This window comes from Primulina tabacum, chromosome 6 (assembly GCF_025594145.1).
Source record: "Primulina tabacum isolate GXHZ01 chromosome 6, ASM2559414v2, whole genome shotgun sequence".
Taxonomy (NCBI): domain Eukaryota; kingdom Viridiplantae; phylum Streptophyta; class Magnoliopsida; order Lamiales; family Gesneriaceae; genus Primulina; species Primulina tabacum.
This window is the reverse complement of record NC_134555.1, coordinates 3,948,485-3,971,311: the sequence shown is the minus strand read 5'-3', so window position 1 is coordinate 3,971,311 and position 22,827 is coordinate 3,948,485. Positions and strand designations below refer to the sequence as shown.

General features: G+C 34.1%; 2 protein-coding genes across 2 annotated transcripts; one reads left to right on the top strand and one right to left on the bottom strand.

Moving 5' to 3' along the window:
* The first annotated feature begins 1,030 nt into the window (after positions 1-1,030).
* On the top strand, positions 1,031-10,232 carry LOC142548833 (uncharacterized). Its single transcript, XM_075657401.1, is given in 20 exon segments — positions 1,031-1,351; positions 2,214-2,464; positions 2,571-2,726; positions 2,830-2,988; positions 3,127-3,210; positions 3,922-3,989; positions 4,058-4,456; positions 4,559-4,610; positions 4,704-4,862; positions 4,962-5,105; positions 5,207-5,309; positions 5,399-5,545; positions 5,610-5,664; positions 5,765-5,814; positions 5,928-5,996; positions 6,384-6,418; positions 6,515-6,566; positions 7,095-7,477; positions 7,479-9,299; positions 9,950-10,232. Coding segments are annotated over 19 exon segments (4,380 nt in total). The 5' UTR covers positions 1,031-1,149; the 3' UTR covers positions 9,291-9,299; positions 9,950-10,232.
* Positions 10,233-10,626: 394 nt separating this feature from the next.
* LOC142548832 (putative pectate lyase 5) lies at positions 10,627-15,271 on the bottom strand. The gene is made up of 5 exons (XM_075657400.1): positions 14,729-15,271; positions 13,042-13,744; positions 12,771-12,962; positions 11,874-12,079; positions 10,627-10,856 (listed from the first exon to the last, which is right to left on the bottom strand). Exons 1-5 carry the CDS (start codon positions 14,914-14,916, stop codon positions 10,634-10,636), a joined length of 1,512 nt encoding a protein of 503 aa, XP_075513515.1. The 5' UTR covers positions 14,917-15,271; the 3' UTR covers positions 10,627-10,633.
* Positions 15,272-22,827: the final 7,556 nt, after the last annotated feature.

Genomic DNA, 22,827 nt, shown 5'->3' with positions numbered 1-22,827 from the left:
ATTACGTATTTGATAGTACTTCAATATGTTTGTTGAGTCTTTAAATTCGCTATGTTTTGATCATGTATGTGCGCGGATAAATAAATGGGATATGAGAGAGAAATATACACGACGTGTTGTTTTAGAACCACTTTCCATTAGTTTTAAAAGATAAGCATTTTCTTTTAGTTGGATATAAGTTATCTTTAAAAATAACATCTCATGTGAATAATTGTAAGATTAATGTTGAAGTTTTTTTCGCATTATAAATTAAATGAATACACATGTTGAGACGCCAGGGACATTACAAAATAATTATATAATTAATCCAATTTGTTTATATAATCACTTTAATAGTTAATTTACCTGATAATCAAATATTATTGTAGATTAAATACTACACATAAGAAAATTATAAAATTCATAATATATGTTAAAAAAAAACTATATTTAGAATAATATAATTTATTTATACTTTTCAATATATACTAATTTCCGAAGATTGTTTTTAATTTAACCGTAATTAACAATTAGAAAACTAAAATTAATCAATTAGGTTAAACAATTGTTTCATTTGCACATATTGTATTTATTTTACAAAATAACTTTTTTTCTCACTAATTTTTCTTATTTTTGATTTATTAAGTTTAAATTTTCAAATTTGATTTCGATATAGAGTTTTCCGAAAAAACCTGAGCTAATGCTTGTTGGGTATTTTGGTTGGGCACTGCTTCACACCCAAAACAAAAAAAATAATAAAAATTGTTGATTAATCCAATTTCACACGATGATATAAGACTAAAATAACTTGAATATTCAATATCTATTTTATTAAAGATGAAGATATGACCGTAATCAATTTTTTTTTCTAATTTTATCTTTATATAATATTAATATTACACTTTTATTTTTTGTTTTTTTTTAAATTTGAACACACATTTTTTATTTTTTTATTTTAATAATTTAAATATAAATTTAATCTTTCCTTGATTTATTGAATTTCATTTTAGAATAATTGATAAAAAAAAACATGTATCCACGCGCGATGTAACTAGTATCAAATCAAATTTCCACGCCAATTTTCTCCAACAAAAGTGCGAAATGCTGCTGCATTGCGTCTGTTAGTAGTGAGGAATCCCCCGAAAATTGAAGAAATTTTGAGAAATTGCAATGGTGTCAGCCAAAGGTAAGGAGAAAGTGAGTGACAGTGGTGGGAAGGGGAAGAGGAAATTGAGCGGCGGAGCAGACGATGATAAAACTGGACGGAAAAGGAAGAACCGAAGCGGAGCGTTGAAATTCTTTGATGATGCGTCATACGAGGTCGACATGGATAGCGATGACTGCGATGACGACGACGAGATGTTCGATTACGGTAATTATTTGTCAAAAGAAAAAAAACTAAGATCTGTGCAATCCTGTTTCCTGTCATCCTGTGGCTATGTCTGCGTTCTAATTTTTTTTTGTGGGTTTTATTTTAGAATAAGCGTTAAGTTTAGAGTTTTTTGGGAGTTTTTGTTTGTGTTGATTCTAGTTTAGAATTGTTTTTTGTGTGATTGATTGGAATTTTTTTTGGCTTGCGACATTGTGCTCGAGGGTCCGTCATTTTTTTCTGTAATTTGAAATTGTTTTGGGTATTAAGATTTTTAATGATTGAAGTGTGGTTTTTCAATTTTCCGCTGTTCTCTCATGTGGACTTCCTTTTGGGTATATGCCTATGTGCTATTAGGCGCTTTGACAAGATGGTTTTTGTTTGCATTTTTTCAAATGTGTCCATTCTTGAAGTTGTGAGGAAATTATTTTGCACCTACATTTATTTGACGATTTTCCAACAGAACTATTTTTCCAATTAAATTTAGCTTTATATGCATTTAACTTCTGGGAAGTACGCATGAATCTTTGGTGGCTTTCAATAAACTGCTTGAGTCAATTCTCGCCAATTTACCCAGCGTGCTTGCATTTTTCTGCCTCCAACTTTTGTCCTTTAAGTTTCTTTTTCCAAATTATAATGTCTGATATCCAAATCTATCAAGTATCAACTAAACCATATTTTGTAAACTCACTTGCACTCCTTAGGAAGCTAGCTAATAGCTGGGTTGGTTCTCTGTATGGGCTTAATTAAAAGACTTGGATGCGCGTATCTGAAATAAAATCGTGATCAAGATATTTTTTCTTCTTGTATCAGGCATTGTTTTTCCTATTCAAAATACTCACCGATTTGTCTCAATTTGGAACAGATTTGTTTGAAGATGAATTCGCACAAAAGTCCAATAACAAGAATGAATCCGAGAAAGTCCAGCCCGTTTCTTTCATTCCTAAAGAGGAGGTGATGAGTGAGGAAGAGTTTGAAAGAATGATGGAAGATCGATATAAACCCGGTGCTGGTTTTGTTACTCATGCAGAAGACACTTACGATCGCAAGAGATTAGAGGGGAACATGTATGTGCCATCTACCAAGGATCCAACAATCTGGAAAGTCAAATGCATGGTATATTTTATAAACTTGTGGGACATGCTAATTCAGCATTTTGAAGTTTTTTATGTGCCACTTCCTTTTTCTTCCTTCAAATTTATTACAAACAAATTTCTCATAGGTCGACCGCGAGAGGTATTCTGCATTCTGTCTTATGCAGAAATATGTGGATTTGAAATGTTTGGGAAATAAGCTGCAGATAATTTCTGCATTTGCACCTGATCATATAAAGGGCTTCATATTTATTGAAGCTGACAAGCAATCTGATATCTATGAGGTGCTCTTCCTACTCTTTCTGCACTCATTTTACTTGAACGTCTTGTTGTTGGCTCAGGGTTGGGATTGAGTAAGTGCTGATCCATTTGTTTATGAAACTATAGGCATGCAAAGGGCTTTGCACCATATATTCAACTAAGTCAGCACCTCTTCCGAACAGTGAAATGTCTCAGCTGTTGTCTGTGAGGAACAAGTCTTGTGGAATTTCTAAGGGCATGTGGGCCCGTGTAAAGAGTGGGAAATACAAAGGTGATCTTGCTATGGTACGTATTTGTTCCTGTACTGAAATGGTTAAATTCTCTTGGTTCCTTATCTTGGTGTGCATCTTTCCAACATGCTATCAGCAATCCTTGTTATCATTTCTCCGAAAATCTTGTGTGACGTTTCAATGATTATTCTAGGTTGTAGCTGTGAATGATTCTCGGAAAAAGGTGACTGCAAAGCTGATTCCAAGAATTGATTTGAAAGCAATGGCTGGAAAATTTGTAAGTTGATTCTTTCTGCATATTTTTTAATGTTTACACGACTTTACCCTTTTTATTCTACTTTTTGAAAGAAATTTTCACTTTCAAGATGATGAATTTAATGTTTTTCAATTCGAAATTTGTTAATTCTTAGGATTAGCATACATTGAAAGTTTGGAACTATATTTACCACCTTTCGACTGTTTCCGGGATTTTTATGAAGATTAAACTTATCTGAATTTGTAGCCCGTTTTTCTTCTGTCCTTTTTAATATTCCCTGCAGGAGTTGGTTTTGATGGCTGGACGAAGGTTATATTTTGTGCCTCATCATCTTCTTTTATTTAGTTGAAATAAGAGAGCGATTATTTGATTTTTAACAGCCTACTCTGTTACATGATCTAACTAACTGGTTATGTTATGTCAGACATGGCATTGAATCTTCATTTCAACTGGCTGCTGCATTACAACTTTGTGTGCTGATAATATGTTGATCACTTTTTTCATTTCTTTCTTTTGGTGGCGGTGGCGGTAGACTAGTAATTGAATTCACTTATTGCCTAGTATGAGTTTTCCGCTTACTATTCATTTTCCTCAGTAAAATTCGTACTAGACCAAGAGATTAGCTACTCCATAGTCCATCCTGCAACTACACAAAGTTGTTCACGTATGAATCACATTTTTTTATGATGTTAGTAAATATATCTGTCATATTCGCCTTGTATGCATGTGTAGGGTGGAGGCATTCCTGCTAAGAGGACTGCCATTCCGGCACAAAGACTGATCAGCTCTAGTGAACTTGAGTAAGTTGGTGTTCAATAATTTATTGCACTGTGTTTACGGTTTAGTCTTTAACATGTTACAAATGCAGGGAGTTCCGCCCTCTTATCCAATATCGCCGGGACCGTGATACTAATGAGATGTTTGAGTTTCTTGATGGGATGATGCTGAAGGATGGTTATTTGTACAAAAAAATACCCATGGACTCATTAAATTATTGGGGTGTAGTTCCTACTGAAGTCGAGCTCTTGAAATTTGAGAGTTCAAAAAAGGATGAATCTACTGATGTACAGTGGCTTTCTCAACTTTTTGGTGAAAAAAAGAAACAGCTAGTTCAAGATGTAAAACAAGACAAAGGGGGTGGGAAATCAAAGGGTCCGTCTAGCTCTGATGGGAAATCAAAAGGTCCGTCTAGCTCTGATGGGAAATCAAAGGGTTCTTCTAGCTCTGATGTTGGAACAAGTTTTATGCATGATCTGGTTTTTTTTGGGTGGGTCTCTTGTTGTTATCATGTTTTAGGACTTATTTATATCTACCTTTTGCATTTGTGGTTTATTTAAAATCATTTTTACAATCCTGACCTGTGTGCCAGGCGGAGGGATTTTGGTGTTGTCATTGGCTCGGAGAAGGGTGATAATGTCAAGGTATAACCATTTTACACTTCATAAAACTATAGCTGGTTGAACTGTTTATATATGTCGATCCACTCTGCCTTTGTTCCTTTTCCTTTGTTTCAGGTCATTAAAGAAGGCTCAGAAGGACCATCGGTGATCACCATTAAACAAAGTGACCTGAAAAGAGCATCGTTTGATAAGAAATTATTCACTGTCATAGACCACCACTCAAACACGGTATCAATTAACGACTGTGTCCGGGTTTTAGAAGGTCCATTAAAGGTCTGGCATTAAACTTGTTATTAGAAAATTCAATTTTTATATTGTATTTAAGTTTTGAAAGGCTAATATGCTTAAGTGCATATTAAATTGGCATTGTAGGATAAACAAGGGATTGTTAAAAAGATATACAAAGGGATATTGTTTTTGTGTGATGAAAGTGAACAGGAGAATGATGGTTATATCTGCATTAAAGGACAGCTATGTGAGAAAGTCAATTCTTCTGGCGTTGCATCAAATGCAAAGGTTTGTCTGTATTCAATTGTAAAAAGCAGGAATTTTAACTTCTTTTCTTGTTTTGACAGAATACTGGTCTCCCTTACCGTCAAAATTTGACTTGGTTTCAGGGTAGTGAACCTGGGTCTTCAAGCTTTATGGATTTACCATCGTCACCAAAATCTCCTTTATCTCCAAGCAAATCTTGGCAAGAGAAGGATGATAAATGCAACTGTATGTTTTAAATTTCAAAATCTGACGTTGGACTCATTTGAAGCTACTACTACTTCTTTTAAGCTGTCAAATGTGTTTTTTCAATGTAGATAAACGCCAGGAAAATGGAATGTTCTCTGTTGGCCAATCATTAAGAATCAGAGTTGGCCCTTTAAAGGGTTACCTTTGTCGAGTATTGGCTGTTCGTCGTTCTGATGTCACTGTGAAGCTGGACTCGCAAAAAAAGATTTTAACGGGTATGATGAAGCAATATTGATCTTTATCATTATTTTTATTAAAACACCTCTTGTAATGTTGCAGTGAAAAGTGAGCATTTATCTGAGGTTCGCGGAAGAAATCCAGCCATCTCCCAGGGGTAAGGCAGCATACTGCTTCTGAGTTGAAAATAATTGACGCGATTCTCAATTTTGGTTTGGTTTTCTATAGTCTGTGAAAAACTTTTTTGTGCTCTACAGGGAGGATGTAAAACCTTTTGATTTCCTTGAAACACATGATGGCGCAAGTGGTAATGTGCCTTTTATGGTTTGAATCACTTTATTTTGCATCCACCTTCATGTCTAATTTACAATCTTTTTCACATATCTGTTCCATTGAAAAAAACATGTATGATGTTTGAAGGCTGGATGGATGGGGCCACATTGTCAACAGAGGTTAACACTTGGAATGCAGGTGGATCTAATGAAAGGTTGAACTCTTAACTGATGCTCATTATCAATTTTGGTTGAACTTCAATTTTCTGGAATATTTTTATCATCATGGTGTTGAGAATTTGAACCTGTCTCGTTCTCAAAAACGTTTTTGACTTGAGATTATAATTTGTGAGTGGTCCTTTCTTAAATTATCGAAACTGCAGATTGATTAATTGTAGACAGATGCTTTTATCAACCTTTATCGAATTGTCGTGAGAAGATCCCCATTTAGCTAATGAAATGGAAGATGTAATACCTATAGCCTATAGGGAATTGCTTCTTGTATTGAAAATGACTGAGAGAAAAACTGCCTCCACATTTGCGTTTGGAGTTATTGTTGGTTTCCCTTGCTGACATACGATATGGTGTGCTTATATTTGCCGGTCTTCTTGGTCGTCTTTGCCAACATCAAGCTTCTCGGTTAGTTTTGATTATAGGGTATTCTGTTTTGTTATGGGAGAACATCTGTTTGTTCTCGTGCACGAGTAATGTTGATGAACTGAGAAGTATTTGCAGCTTCCAAATGAATCTGGTCCTGTTGATCCTGTAGCTGGTGATGCCATGAAAGGTATGTGTTGTGCATCTTCATATCCTAAAAATTGGATACAGTTTAAATTGCTAACTAGAGGTAGTTTATCCGTGAACACTCCATCTGTCCCTTTTGCGGAAAAAAAGTTTACATAGAAGATACACCAGTTTCAATACATGTTCATTTGGTACATGCCATCCTTGCGGCTCTGGAGCTTTTATAGCCATTTCTTTTTTCAAAAGGATAATCCAATTCTAATTTTATAAAAGTAACAAAAGTTGGGTTAAAAAAAAGTTAATCTGTAATTGCTTCATCCATCAGCTTAGATTGTCGAGACTGGTGTTTGACACTTTTAGTCTTCAGAAGCTGCAGTGATAGTTAATGTCAGCCTTAATTTATTTGGTTAAACTTTCTTTAAGTAGTTGTTTTTACTTTCCTTGAAGATTTTGTTTCTAACTGAGGGTAATCTGAATACAATCCTGATGGAAAATGCATTCATGTTTCTTGTACGAGCCTCTGATTATCATTTTTTTTGGTTAATTTTTCTTGCAATAAAATGTCTTGCAGAAGATTCTGGTTGGCAGATCAAAGCGACTTCAAATCAAAATTCATCATGGGGCGCAGTCTCAGTTGGTGAGAAAACAGTTCCTAATGCTGGGCCAATTGATGGTTGGGGAACTGGTAGTGGATGGAAGCTAGCTACTACTGCTGTTAGTGGTGGTACTTCTGATAGCTGGGGCAAATCAGTTGAACCACCTCTTGATAACTCTGACAATGCAGAGAAAAACGAATCTTGGGGGAAAGCTTCTGAGAAGTGGAGCACTGCTGGAGATAACTGTGGAATTAAGGTATCTTGGGGCCAATCTGATGTTTCATCAGATAGACAGAGTGGGGGATGGGGTGATGCAAGTCGAGAACTTAATAAACCAGAAGCAAGTACCTGGAAGAAAGATAAAGTTTGCATTGCGGGACTCTGCTGTTGCAGATGAAAGTAAATGGCAAAACCAGGATGATACTAAAAAAGATGGTGTGGGAGGCTGGGGAAAGAGTGGGCCTGCTTGGGGTAAAGGCAGAGATTCTGAACTGGAAGGTCTTTCTGAGAAAAACCAGGAGCATTCTCAGTGGAATTTGTCAGAAAAATGGAATGATAAGTCTGCTTCTGTTGGAAACAGTGTCCATATCGGTATTTCTGCTGGGGACTGGGTTAATTCGGGCAGTGCTAACACAAGTGACAGTCAAACTAAAAACTGGGATACTAAAATGGTGGGTGGAATTGCTACTGAAAAAGGGCAGGCCGACAGTTGGAATAAACCCAAGCCTGTTGGTGTTGATGGTGGATCATCGTGGAAGCAGGATAGTAAATCTTTGTGGGGCAAGCAGGATGGCACATCTTTGTCGAACAAGCATGATGAAGGACCATCGTGGAGCAAGCCAAATGAAGGATCTGCTGGTGGAAATGAATGGAGTAGCTCAAAACAAAATGAGGATGATAAGCCCAGTGGTTGGAACATGCCAAATGTTTCCAAAAATTCTGGCTCATCTGATTGGGGAAAAACGTCCACTGGAAATGTAGATGGTTGGAACAAAGAAAGAAAACCAAATGAAAATAATAAGCCTTCGTGGACCACTGAAAACACTTCCTTTGATGGTCAGTCATCTGATTGGAGCAAAAAAGGCAACAGGGGTTCTTATGAAGTCTCTGAGGAGAATAACTTGGTGTGGACTTCGGTTTCCCAAGACAAAGCAAATGATGCGCAAGGTGGGCAAGTTGCGCAAGTTTGTTCATGGAAGAGCGAAAAGAATGCTGATGGAGGATCATCTATTGGATGGGGCCAAAGTAATTGGCTGAAAGGTGAAACACCTGATACTGGTGGTAACCAGGGCTCTTCTTGGAGTGGCAAAAGCAATTGGAACTCTGGAAATGGTACTGATAGGAGCAATAATCTAGATGACACAGGCGACGGGGGAAGAGGTGGAAATTGGAGAGGTCGCGGAGGAAGAGGTGATCGTGGTGGTTTCAGCGGTAGAGGTGGATCAGGTCGTGGTGGTTTTGGAGGTAGAGGTGATTCAGATCATGGCGGCTTTGAAAGCAGATGGGGTTCTGACAGGGGTGGCATTGGAGGTAGAGGGAGATCTGACAGAAAGGGAGGGTTTTGTGGTCGTGGTGGTTTTAGAGGCAGAGGACGGGGTGATTGGAATAACTCTGGAGGTGATCTGCGTGAGGAAAAGCCCTACAGCTGGAATAGAGGTTCAAACGATGATTCCGAGGGATGGAAAGGTAGTGGAAGCAGGGGTAGTCGGAACTGGGGAGATAAGGAAAGCAATCAGGGAACAAATTTGAATCCATCAACCCAATGGAATAAACCATCTGATAACTCTGAAATGGATACTTGGCAATCAAAGGAATCTAACAAAGGTGGAGGACAATCTGGCTCATGGGGCAAAGCTGTATCAGCTTCTTGGGAAACTGCCTCACAAAATGAGTCCTCGAGATGGAGCAAAGTGGAACCTAGTAATGAAAATAAAACTAAAGAATATACCAAGGACAGAGAAACATCAGATTCATGGGGTAAAGACGTAGCTGGCTCCAGGGAAACCGCCCAAGATAATGCTAGCTCATTTGGAAACTGGAATCGGCCAAAAGCTAGCGATGGAGGGCAGACTAAAGATTCTGATCAGAACAAAGGGCCATCAGATTCTTGGGGCAAAGCTGCAGCTAGTAGCTCTTGGGCTGACGGAAGTAGCAAAGGAGGGTGGTCATGACGCCTAGAGGTAACTTCAGATACCATGCATCTGTCTTTTGTACTTTTTAAGGGCTTGGGTTATAATGTGTCATCTTCTGTACATCTGAATATGATGACCAATGTGATTCCATTGTGATTAGCAACATATTTAGCATGGTGGTATACATGTGTGAGAAAGACAACATGCAAAATATGCCGGCATGCTAAGAGATGAAAGTTCAACGAGTTCAACTGGAATTAATGCACCTTACTACACTTGTGTCTTTCAACTTTACATCCATTGAGGGGCAGTTCCTTAATATTATAGGTTTACTTAATAACTCTAATCCTCCTGTTCTCAAACATTTTTCTCACCTTGTGGGGCAGGCAACTTAAGCATATCCCAAAATCGATTGAGTTATTTGGGTAAAATGGTCTTAGATGGGCGCATGTCGTGTTTATGGTGTAAATTCAGAAACACCCAGTTTGAAAAATTACAAACTCCTGACTCTTAGAAATTTTTAGTATGCCCTTGCAATGCTATGACCCTAGATACGCAAGTGTGAGTGAGGATTTATAAATATCATTGCTGGTTTTTCAACTCTACAACTGTTTTTTCTGTCTGTAATTTGCTATCACCCATATCTAGATCCATAGTCTTATATTTCCAACCTTCGAAAACATTCTATTTTGCTGCAGGTAAAGATGGCCAAGCTCTGGAAATTGTGCTTGCCTTCTGTTTAACCTTACAAACTGTTTATTTTGGTATTTTGAAAATTTGATAGGCTCGTAAATATTCGTGGATGTTGGATTTTTGATGAATTTGAAATATTTGCCTATCATAACTCTGTTGATGATGGTGGATAATCCATTTGTGCATTTGGCTTTTTTCTGGTTTCTACATAATGCTATTCTGCATAGGCATCAACTCATGACAGGTGTGTTACCGTGCTCCTTATCGTTAGTTCCGCATTCTATGCTTTAATTATTGTTCTGGTAAATAAATCTTGTAATTTACGGTTTATTGTGCAACCTGAATCATATTTAAAGTTAATCGGAAAGATGGATGGATAAAGTAGGCTTTAATACACGTTCTTTAGAATTTAGACAATGGGTGGGACTTCAACCTGTTGGACAAAATTTTTATAGACATTTTGAAAGTATTTTGCATCAGTGCTCGTTTTTAATGTCAAATGAGTTACCATTTTAAGGAACATCCATGAAGTATCTTTACACATGATCTGCATAACATGCACACGCACGTAAACGAGTAGCTGGCGAATGCAACTCAATCTGGATAAGAATATTAAATATAAGCGGGGCCTTTGCCATTTGCATTCATTATCAATTTTTGAATCTTGTCTATTATTTCTTTATTAATACCTATGATAATAGCAACAAGATAGAGTAATAGTGAGGGTGGGTGGCACTGCGTATAATAATCAAAATGATTAGAAGTGACAAAAACATCATGGTGGTTGGAGAAGATTGTGTAGATGTTGTGCCGCTCCCGAATATCATTCCTAAGAAGTCGCCGTCTCCGGCGGACCCGCTATCGCGATCGTCACCGCCACGGCCACCGTATGACATGCTAATGCTGTTATCCCTGCATTATAATAATAATAACGATGGTGGAAAAATTTCAATTTGTTCAAAACGTCCATGCAAACGACAACTGGGTAGACCTATATTAGAAAGTTACATATTTGGATGGAATGAATTGTTTTTCTTTCCCCTCCACAACTTTCAAATATTCAATTTAGATAGTAAACCCATGTTAGCCTAGTTTTATTTGATCCCAGTCATGAAAGAAATAGAAATACTATTGGACTTGATGTTTCAAATTACATATGAATTATATATTGATCAAATCATTTTATATCACATTTAGAAGTAGGTCTCTTGTGAGACGATCTCACGAATCTTTATCTGTGAGACGAGTCAATTCTATCGATATTCACAATAAAAAATGATATTCTTAGTATAAAAGTAATACTTTTTAATGGATGATCCAAATAAGAGATCCGTCTCACAAAATACGACCCGTGAGACCGTCTCAAACAAATTTTTGCTACATTTAGATTGATGGATTTCAACTGTATTTTTGTTATTTTAGAAAACCAAGACCATAAATTTCAAATTCACATTTTCCTGATTATATGGTGTTTCAAATCCATTAATGATTTCATTTAAAATTTATTATACTTTGAACAATTAATATGTAAATAAATAAGATATAAATTTAAAATTTGATTTATTAGTTTCATCGTTACTATTAAAACTATAAATGAATTTCAAATCCATATTTCCAAATTCAATGCAAAGTGTTTAAAAACATGTCGTCGTCGATCTATTATTAGCAAAACTATTCACATCGGTTAAAGATTCTTTTCAAACTCCACTTTGGGTATAAAGTCCAATGGGCCCAACAGGTATGCATCATGGTTTAGTGGGCCCATATTATCGATTTCCAATTATAGGGACCACATTTATCGTGACCCACTAAAAAAATGCTACAAAAGCTTTATTTCTCGAGTATTTTTAAATTTAAAATAAAATATTATTGAAGTGTGTGTGTGTGTGTTTTTGGGCACAAATTGGAGTTGAAATGATTTATACATACCTGGGGCCGCCAAGAACACCGGCGCTCACAGTGAGTTGGTCGACGAAGACAGCCGCCCGAGGCTCGACGCTAGATGCCTTAGCATATTGGATGCTCCGGCCGGCACCGGACGGCACAAAAAATGCCCCATTTACCAATATGTCCCCTTCTGTTCTCCAATTCCATTCACTCCATACGTTCTCGTCCGTTTCCACACGTTTTGTCACCTATATATATCATGTTGAAATGAAACTTGCAATAATAAATAAATAATTAATTATACTCACGCACACAAACAATATTTTCACAGACAAGTATTTGATTATTCGGTCTAATTTGTTCGGCAAAACTTGTGTGAGACGGTCTCACGGGTCGTATTTTGTGAGACGGATCTATTATTTGGGCCCATGAAAAAATATTACTTTTTATGCTAAGAATATTATTTTTTATTGTGAATATCGATAGAGTTGATCCGTATCACAGATAAAGATTCGTGAGACCGTCTCAGACGAGACCTACTCAATTTATTCATATGCAACACACGTGATGGCTACCAAGAAATACTTTTAGATCCATTTAGTTTATTACATGCTAATAGAAAAAACAAGGATATCACAATCCTAAGAATTCAACTTTTCTAACCATGCCACTTCCCAAGTCAATAAAATATTATTAACTAAGAAAAGTAATAATTTATCAATTCTATGGTTATCATAAAAAGGCATTGGGTATGTATGCATACATATAGTTTTATAAACTATATGTTGCATGCATACTTACTGTGTCCATCAATAAGTATCACTCATCTATTAGATGTGATGAAACATATTCAAATTATACATCCAATAAACGAAGATCATCTCACGGGTGGACACGAAGGTTAGCATATCGATGATACGAAAAGTTGGGGAAAATTACCTCCTTAGCATTAGAGTCAACCGGGGCAGTGTACCTATTGCCTTGACTATTAATGGTGGGATTAGCGCTGCCACCAATTGCATACATTTCCCATTGTGTAAAATCATTGTTGACAACATGTACGTACCCTCTCCTACACCTTGGCATCCTTTGCACCAGCCCCTCTCCAAAATGATTAAACGCGATCGTCACCTGTCGCATCGAAGCTCTCACGATCAAGATACAAACTAACTCGAAATCCCTAAAAAATAAGAGTAACCATTCGTCATGCCTGCATTGCAGAGTCCGGCAAGTACCTATCGTCGTGTCCCAACAGCATAACCTTGTCGTGGTGTGAGAAATAGCTGTTAGAAATGGTGATGGCCGTGGACGCCATGATAGCATCGATCAATCCATCGGTGCAATGTGACAGGGCACAGTGGTCTATCCATATGTTTCTTGATGAGAAAATCGATATCCCGTCTCCGTCTGATCGACCACGGTGACCTACATGAGTCGGAGTGGACCGTATGTCGGTGTTCCCTGATGGTTTGCAGTTGTAGACATGCACATTATGGATGATCACGTTGCTTATGTATTGCAAAGTGATGCATCCGTTCCCGGTAATGTGGACGTTGGCGCCACGACCATCGATGGTTTTGTAGCTATTGACTATGAGCTCGTGCTTGAGCTTGATGAGCATGCTGGATTGAAAGATGATCCATAGGGGTTCATCTTGGATGACCGCGTGACGGAGGGTTCCTGGGACAGGGTTCACTGTGTCATGGTCAGATGAGTCGGTTACGAGATAAAAGCGGCCGCCTTTTCCTCCCTGTGCCGCTTGGCCGAAGCCGATGGCACAATCGGCTAAGCGTTGGCGATCGGCTTCCCAATCGGGGTCGCAGCGCCAACAGTCGTCGATAGGGTTTCCCGTCAGACATTCGGGTGGGTTTGTTAGTAGCATTTGCCTTCTTGAAATTGAGTCATTGAGTTTCCTGTAGAAACGTCGCAAGAATTGAGTGAAAATATCAACTCTCCCAGTCCCATGATTCAAGAACACAAATATTTTATACACTATTTTTTAATATATATATATATATATATTATTGGTCACTCTCATTGATTGCCGATCGCCACAAGTTTGTGTGACTTTGGTGTTTGCTAGGTCTTACTATTTCCCAACAAGTCACATGGGAAAAATTATATAGACTTGAAAATGAAGGCAAAGAAAGAAACTTGAGAAAATAAAAAAAGGAGGACATATACTTTATTATATATTATTTGAGGAGAGATGAGTCCCATTGGAGAAACTGCATATATATAATATAATATAATATAAAAATTATTACCCAACGTTCATCCAATAATCGCTTATTTTGTGAATTGACGAATCGACAAGAAAGCAATAAAAATGAAGAAGGGAAATCAATTAGAGTCATCAGAAAATGGACCCTACATGGTATTTTCATGTGTTTTCTGCAGTAAGTGGATAAAATGACAGGGGAAACAGAATAATGCACAACAACAACAAAAACCTTGGAAATGGAATCTACAAGTCAAATTTGGTGAGTACCTTGCTGCTAGTTCGTATTCCATTTCTTGAAATGCTATTCAGCACCAAGAAATCAAGAAACAATATTCAAAACTCAATGTCAACTGATAAAAACAACACATGGTAGGGGAAGTCTTTAACAAAACCAAGTTGCATTTTAGCCTAAATTTTAATTTTAGCCTAAATTTTAAAGGCTCTCGAGCATTTTGTCCTAACAGTGATTTCCCATATCATAAACTTCCCAAATAACCAAAACAAGATAGAAAATGTAGCACTACACTCTTTTCTTGAGATATCCCAACTTTTCTGCCAAATAGAGGAATTACCCACACAACAAAATCCCCAAAATGGTATAAACAACAAGACAGAATCTTGATCACTCTTCTTGCAAAATGTGTTCAACATGTAGGAACAAAATAACTTTTACCTTTGCACTTGTTGAACCAAAGCCTCAGGGTCTGGGTGCTGATGTGGGACAGTGAGATTCAAGAAATCAGAAGCTGCAGCAGAAGAAGAAATGTAAATGAAGAGGCAAACCAAAAGAATGCTGTTTTGGGGAAGCATTCTTTGAAAAAAGAAGGGAAAGAAAGACAATGGGGGTGGTGAAGAGTACATGGTTTGCTATTGTAGAAATTGTTTTGATCTGTTTCTGTAAAGGATACACCAAAGAAAGGAAGAGATTTCTTTCTTGGCTATTGAATGGGGGATTTGGGATATCTAACCATTACAAGAAATTGTCTATTATATAGTAATCATTCTGTTAATTTGGGATTGTGTGGAAGGTTGTGTGTGTGTGTGTGGTCTTGTTTTTCTTAAAAGCTTTTGGGTTTTTGCAAGATGAAAAAAGGGGAGGGACTCTGTTCAGTTTTGGAGGGGTGGCTGTTATAGGGATTTGGGAGGGGGTGTGTGTGTGTTTTGTGGGCATTTGGTGTGAACATGTTCTGTTTATGGCTGCGCTTTTCTTTGTAACAGATTCCTACCTTGCTAGCCATATATATATATATACATACATATATGTATATTATTTAAAAAAATGTCTGTAATATTATATATATAGTATTGTAATGATGGATTATATAATATATTACAATTTTATAGTTGTTTTTTTTTTTTACAAAATTCAAGTTATGTACCAGATCTTGAATCTTTTAATATACATGTAGATTGTATTTTGGGAGATGAACATGAAATACAAAAAATTTTGACATAAAAATTAATATTTTTCATGAGTTGAGTCGAAAATTCATCTCACAAAATTAAATCGTAAGACGATCATTTCTTACAAATTATCGTAAGAAATTTTTGGTCCAAACAAAAAATAAATCTTAAAAAAAAAAAAACAAGCACCACGCAGAGATAGCCATACCTTTCAAAATCTAGTGTAGTGTGCTGACTTTCTTTGCCTAATGGCGTCATGGTGAAAATTAAAAGAAGCTACTAATTTTAATTGTTTTTAATTCTACAAATTTAGCTCTTTTTTTTTCTCTTACAAAAAAGTTGATCTATTGTAAGATGATTTTATATATCTTTATTTATAAGATGAGTCAATAATACCCATGTTTTTAATAAAAAATAATATTTTTGGTATAAAAAATAATATTTTTTATGGTAGCCAAATAGAATATATGTCTCACAAAATTGACGTAAAACCGTCTCATATGAATTTTTCTAAAAAAAATAATATTGAACACTTAGTTAGATGCTATATATAGTAAACTTAAATTTTTATAAAAAATTATATTTTAAAATATTAATTGTTAATATTAAGTATGGATTTATTTCACAAGCTAAGCTTGCATCACAAGTAGGCCAACACTGTGTATTAATGTTGGGATCCCTTGGAATTTTTTTTTTTTTGTTCTATTGATTTTTTTAATATGTGTAAAAAGACAAATAAATCTATGTATTTGGGACAGATGAAAATAAAAAATATTTTCTTACATAATTATGTTATGGGGAATACCAAGAAAGTCGCAACAATTTAGAAATGACTATCCATGATAATTTTTTAAAACAATTTTATTTACTGAAAATTCGCGATAACATTTTCTGTAATACAAATCATCATTATCGAAAAAAATAATTATTTTTTTAAAAAAAATTTGTTTTTGAAACAATTAGCCACCAAGGTATGTATACAACTCAAAATTTGTTCACTAAAATTGGATTATTTTGGCGAAAGATATGTTTTTCACGAATCTTCTTCGGTGAAAACGGCTAATTGATAACTTTGAATATGACAATTGGATTAAATATCTTTAAGTATTATTTATGTTCAATGTGTATATACATGGATATATGTTGGGTGCAATAATTGTTTTTGGATATAGAATAATTAAAATTGACTTTTGAGCTGCTGTACCGTTTAAAAATTAAAATCACGTTTTATTATCAACTACAAATTTTGATAAAACGATGAACGTTCGATTCTATAATAAACATGTGTTATCCTTGGCCAACCTCAGCAAGTTGCACGAAAAGGAGAATAAGATTGTCGTGTAGGATTTTTTTTGTGTGTGTAGGAATTTAAGTATTAGCTTCAAGTGGTATATCTACGTGTATTTTAGTTTAAAGTAATGCTTTATGTGTGTTTATATATATATATACACACACATGTATATATATGTATATATGTTTGTACATTGCCTCGAGACCCATGAAAAAAAAGGTTTTTTAAAAAAGAGGAAATTTTAAAAAGTAAATCTTTTACTTTAACCCCCAAAGAAAGAAAGTATCGATGTTGGGGTTCACAAACAAAGATACCAAAGACGAAGTATCAAATAATGGAAAGTATATATAATATTAATGAGTATGGTCTCACGTATATTTATATGTGAGACGAGTTAATATTGTTCATATTTACAATACTAAGTAATAATTTTGACATAAAAGTAATACTTTTTTCAAGAGTGACCTAAATAGGATATCTGTCTCACAAAATTGACTCGTGAAACCGTCGTAAATTTTTTGTGGTATATATAACTCCATTCACATTCTCAAGGATTTTATTTGATATATATATTAAAAGACATGAGACAGATAAAATGAACATATCGTAAAATTATTTCATTATACATAAAAAAATTCGTCGAGCGGTGATAACTTAATATATTCGAATGACGTATTAACGTAATATAAATTTGGAAAAATTATATATAAAATTGAGTAGGTATCTTATGATACGGATAAATACGATCCATAAAAATAATATTTTTGACATATTGAATAATAATTTTTCACGAATCGAGTTGGATAAAAGATTCGTCTCACGAGATTTACTCGATTTATGCAATAAAATTTTGTGAACGACCCTACCTCTTGTTGTTGATTGAGGATAAAATATATAGATTAGGATAAATTTTTCATACCAATTTGAATAGGACAAGAGAAGTATTGAATTATATGTTTAAATATTTGGAAAGAGATTAATATATTACATGTGGGCCAAATAATGTTTGGTTTGTCAAGGTTTTCATATGTGAACTAATTTACAATTTTGCTGCTTTCGAATTATTAATTTCGTGGCATTATATATAATATTAATTTGAGTAGGTCTCTTGTGAGATGGTCTCACGAATCTTTATCTGTGAGACGGGTCAACCCTACCGATATTCACAATAAAAATTAATACTCTTAGCACAAAAAGTAATAATTTAATGGATGACCAAAATAAGAGATCTGTCTCACAAAATATGACCCGTAAGACTGTCTCACACAAGTTTTTGTCTATTAATTTATATCTATAATTTTATCTGACAATCGGAGTAATGTATTGGCTCTTCTTCTACAATTAAAAGGTATCGTATATGTTATGTGTTTAAATATTAATTTTTTAATGAATTTTATAATAATAATTATTATTACTACTATTATTATTTCTTACTATGTAAAACTAACTCTAAAAATTAGGAAGATGGAAAAAATCATAGTAGACTCGCACAAATTGAAGTTGAAATTCTAACTACGAACAAGTGTATGATTTCCGAGATCATCGTCACTAGACCATCGTTTCATGGATGATGAGGCTGTCGACGACGAAACATGGTACCGGGACGTTAAAGTGCAAGATTTTGTAAAATTGATATATTACCTAAAAAAATATCGATTATATCCCCACCGGATTGTAATAGTGTGTATATATATGATTCAAAATTTGTGTAACATGATCTCTTGGCCTATTGAAGAGCGAGGTTCCAACAAGGAAACTTGTGTTTGTATGCAACGATATGATTTCCCAGATCGTCGTCTCCATATTGACAATACTCATGCAATATTAGAGAATTTATATTGAGATAATTGACGATATAAACAGCATAATTATCGCGTAAAAAATATAAAAGGTTGTTGTCTACGTTGAAATGTACAAAGATTAGAGGTAAAAAAGTATTTGAGTTTTGGTAATTCATGGATGACCCAAATAAGATATCAATCTCACAAAATACGACCCGTGAGTCTGTCTCACACAAGTTTTTGTCTAGAAATCAATAATTATTGTATTCAAGATTCTTTGAATTGATGAATTTAGTGTGTGTGTATCATATGCACACACATAAATGTTAATTGAAAATAGCTCAATTATTCCAAATCTTTGGACCTCTACAATTGAGATTTGAAATCCTTATTTGCATGAAGATTTAACCCCAAAAAAAAAAAAAAAAAAAACTAAAATGGATAATAGAAATTGGAATTAGAGAAAGTCAGAGCAATTAAAGTATTATTTTTCATATAATATAGTTGATTTATTAAAACGAACACATACTCAATCTGACAATTTTCTCTACACATGCACTATCCAGTTATATTTCTTCACTAATTTTCCAGGAGGTTCCCTTGCTACATAGATACCATCTTCTTTCGCTACCCAATAACACAACTGACTTTCACATATAAATTTTTTGTCAGGTGTATCGAAAGCATTAAAAGATACATCTTTATAGCCATAGTAGAGACGACAAAAGAATATTGTTCCAAAACCCCAACTTTCACAAAAGTCAAAACTATAACTTCTGTTGAATGGAATAGTATGATTTCCCAGATCATCGTCTCCAGATTGACAGCGCACATGCAACGTCGGAGAATTTACATCAAGATTATTCGCGATATAAACGGTCATTTTGGAAGTAAGAAAACATGCACGATTGTTGTCTAGGGTAAAAAGAACGAAGAACAGTGGTACAACGTATTTGATATTCGGTGAATTCATACTTTGGATGATTTAGCTTTTCTGCTTTAGGTTAATGGTCACATTCTTAAAGGTTTTGAAATTCAATTTATAAGAGTGATTGTTATTTATTTAGGAATATATTGTTTGCTTATCCCACGAAGATATTGTTTCCGTACGCATTTTTGGAAGTACATCGATCAATTAATTACCGTGTATAGAAATAAATAATTTTTTTATGCATGATATATTTTTACTCATCAATAGTGGATCTTAGGTATACAATAGATTTATTCTATTGCGTGCACGTACGCCCGCGCGCGCGCCCACACACACATATATATATATATAAGTTGTCCATACCATATCTATTTACGTGTCTAACTCATATTATATATTCGTAAGTACGATTGATGAACATCATATCAAAAGTAATATATACAGTTTTAATAAAAATTAAATTATTCTATTATATATATACACACACGCATAAATGTTTATTGGAAAAAGCTCAATTATTATTCCAAATCTCTGGACCCAAATATCTCTATATTTTCACCGTGCGTGTGTGATTTGAAACCCTATTTGCATGATGAATTATATATATATATATATATATATATAATTTTGATATGCTGTATAACACTGATGACGTGTCACTCACTTATTAGATGTAATGAAACATAAAAAAATTGTCTATCCAATAGATGAATATCACATCATCGGTACTCACATAAGTGTGCACGATAGGTGCACATCATATCAAAACTATATATATATATATATATATATACATGCATATATATATATATACATATATATACAAAATCAAGTTTTTATGGATATACCAATTGATAATGCGTACAAAACCCTATAATATTATTTATGAAGATTTCTCATTCTCAAAGTTTATTTTATAAGAAGTTGATTACTTATTTAGTCATTTCATGAATCCACCAAAATTATTTAAGCAGGGTTGGGAATTAAAAAAAGTCACAGCAATTAAAGTACCATCTTCTCATATAATAGTTGATTTATTACGATCGTACAATCTAACAATTTCTTTACCCATGTATAACCCAGTCATACTTTTTCACTAATTTTGCCGGAGGTTCTTTTGCTACATAGACACCGTCTTCCCTCGCAACCCAATAGCACAGGTGAGCTTCGCATATAAGCTCTTTGTCCGCTGAAGCGAAAGCGTTGAAAGACACATCTTTTCTGCCATAATAGAGATGACAAAAGAATATCGTGCCAGTACCCCAACTTTCACAGAATTCAAAACTATAACTTCTGTTAAATGGAATAGTATGATTTCCTAGATCATCGTCTCCAGATTGACAACGGACATGCAACGTCGGAGAATTTACATGAAGGTTGTTTACGATGTAAACGGCGATTTTGCTGGTAAGAAAACATGCAAGGTTGTTGTCAGGGTTCAAAAGAAGAAGGAATATTGGTAAAATGTATTTGATTTTTAGTGAACCCATGCTTGCTTTACATGTTTCAATCCCTTTGAAGTTCAATTTATATGGTCAGATTAATTCGTTAATTATTGCACGATTCCGAAAAATTATAGATTTGGATTTTGGAAATTAAAGAGGATGTAGTAATTAAAATACAATTTACATAAACCTATCGTAATCAGAATCAATATTTGAATGCTAAAGAAATTTCATATGAAAATATAATCATAATTGGAAATATATTTAAGTTTTATTTATTTTTATAAACTGACCTTATAAATTGAATTCAACGTTGAATATTAAATTCATATTGACCAGATTATATTAGTACAATTAACATTTGTGTTAATTAATGTTTTTTTTATAGAATATTATATATATAGGTGGCAAAAACTTGTGTGAGACGGTCTCACGGGTCGTATTTTGTGAGACGGACCTCTTATTTGGGTCATCAATGAAAAAGTATTACTTTTTTTGCTAAGAGTATCATTTTTTTATTGTAAATATCGGTAGGGTTGACCGGTCTCACAGATAAAGATTCGTGAGACCGTCTCATAAGAGACCTACTCTATATAGTTTTGATACTCTGACTATTCACTCATAAGTACTTACGAGATATTATTACGAACATCCAATAGATTGCGTCACATCAATCGATGTTGTGTCCACTTACGGCGAATATTCATCGTATCAAAATTATCTCCGTATATATTGTCTAATTATTGATCGTTGAGTTTCCGAAGAAAAAAAGTAATCAAAATTATCTTAATATGGTCGGAATATATTAACAAAATGTGATTTTTAATAATCGAACCAGTTATTAAATGTCCGTTGAAATCATGGTCAACAGAATTCATTCCTCATGCTCATAAATCATTGTTCTTGATTTTTAACTGTATTAGTTGTGTGTATCCTTTTGAGCATATTATTCAAACTTTTTGATAGAAAGTTATGAATTAAATTAATACAAAAATTAACAAATACTTATATTAATTTTTTTTAGTTCAAAGAGGAAGATGGTTCGAACCTTAATCTGTAAACAAGTGGCAATGGGCGAGACCAACTGGGCTATAAGCCCCATCTCCGAATGGATTTGGATCATCTACTGTGGATCAAAATATAGTAACTGGTGTTGTGCACTTTTTACACGAGATGGTCAGTTGATCATCTTATGGACCTCATGCAATGTCGGATAAAATTGTAAAATTGTCAGACGAAACGAGATTATCAACTGATCATCTCATGTAAAAATAGCACAATACCAGGTGATATGTTTTCAGCTACAGCAGATGATCCAAATCCATCTCCGAATACTTATATTAATTCGAATATTATTTTTACTAATAATTTGGTATAACTTGCTCATAAATTTTAAGTGTTCTAAAATTTATAAAGTATAATTTATCTAAAAATATATATTATCAATTCGCACACATTTATGTTATATATATATATTTGAAAATTACTCCAAATCAATTAATTCCTATTAAAAAATTGTTGTTTTAATATTTTAAACCTAATTTGTCAAAATTTGGTAAATATATTGTTAACTTCCTAGTGATAAACTTTCTAGTTTTTTTTCATTTATTAAAAAAAGTATTTAGTAAAAAAATATTTTTATTTTTTCAAAATATTTTTTTTCTATAAATTATTTGTATAAATATTGTTAATAAACAAATCATTTTAAAAATAAGCAATACAAGATTTTTTTAATATAAAATAATTTTTTTTAATGGTTAAATCAAATTTCAAATTATATTTATTTGTTTTTTTTTTTCCAAAAATTCCAATCCATATATTTAAAATTCAAATCTAAATTCAATTATGATCTTTAAGTAAAAATTGACTTATATTTTATTTAATATTAATATTTTAAATTTGAGACGAAATATCGAGTAT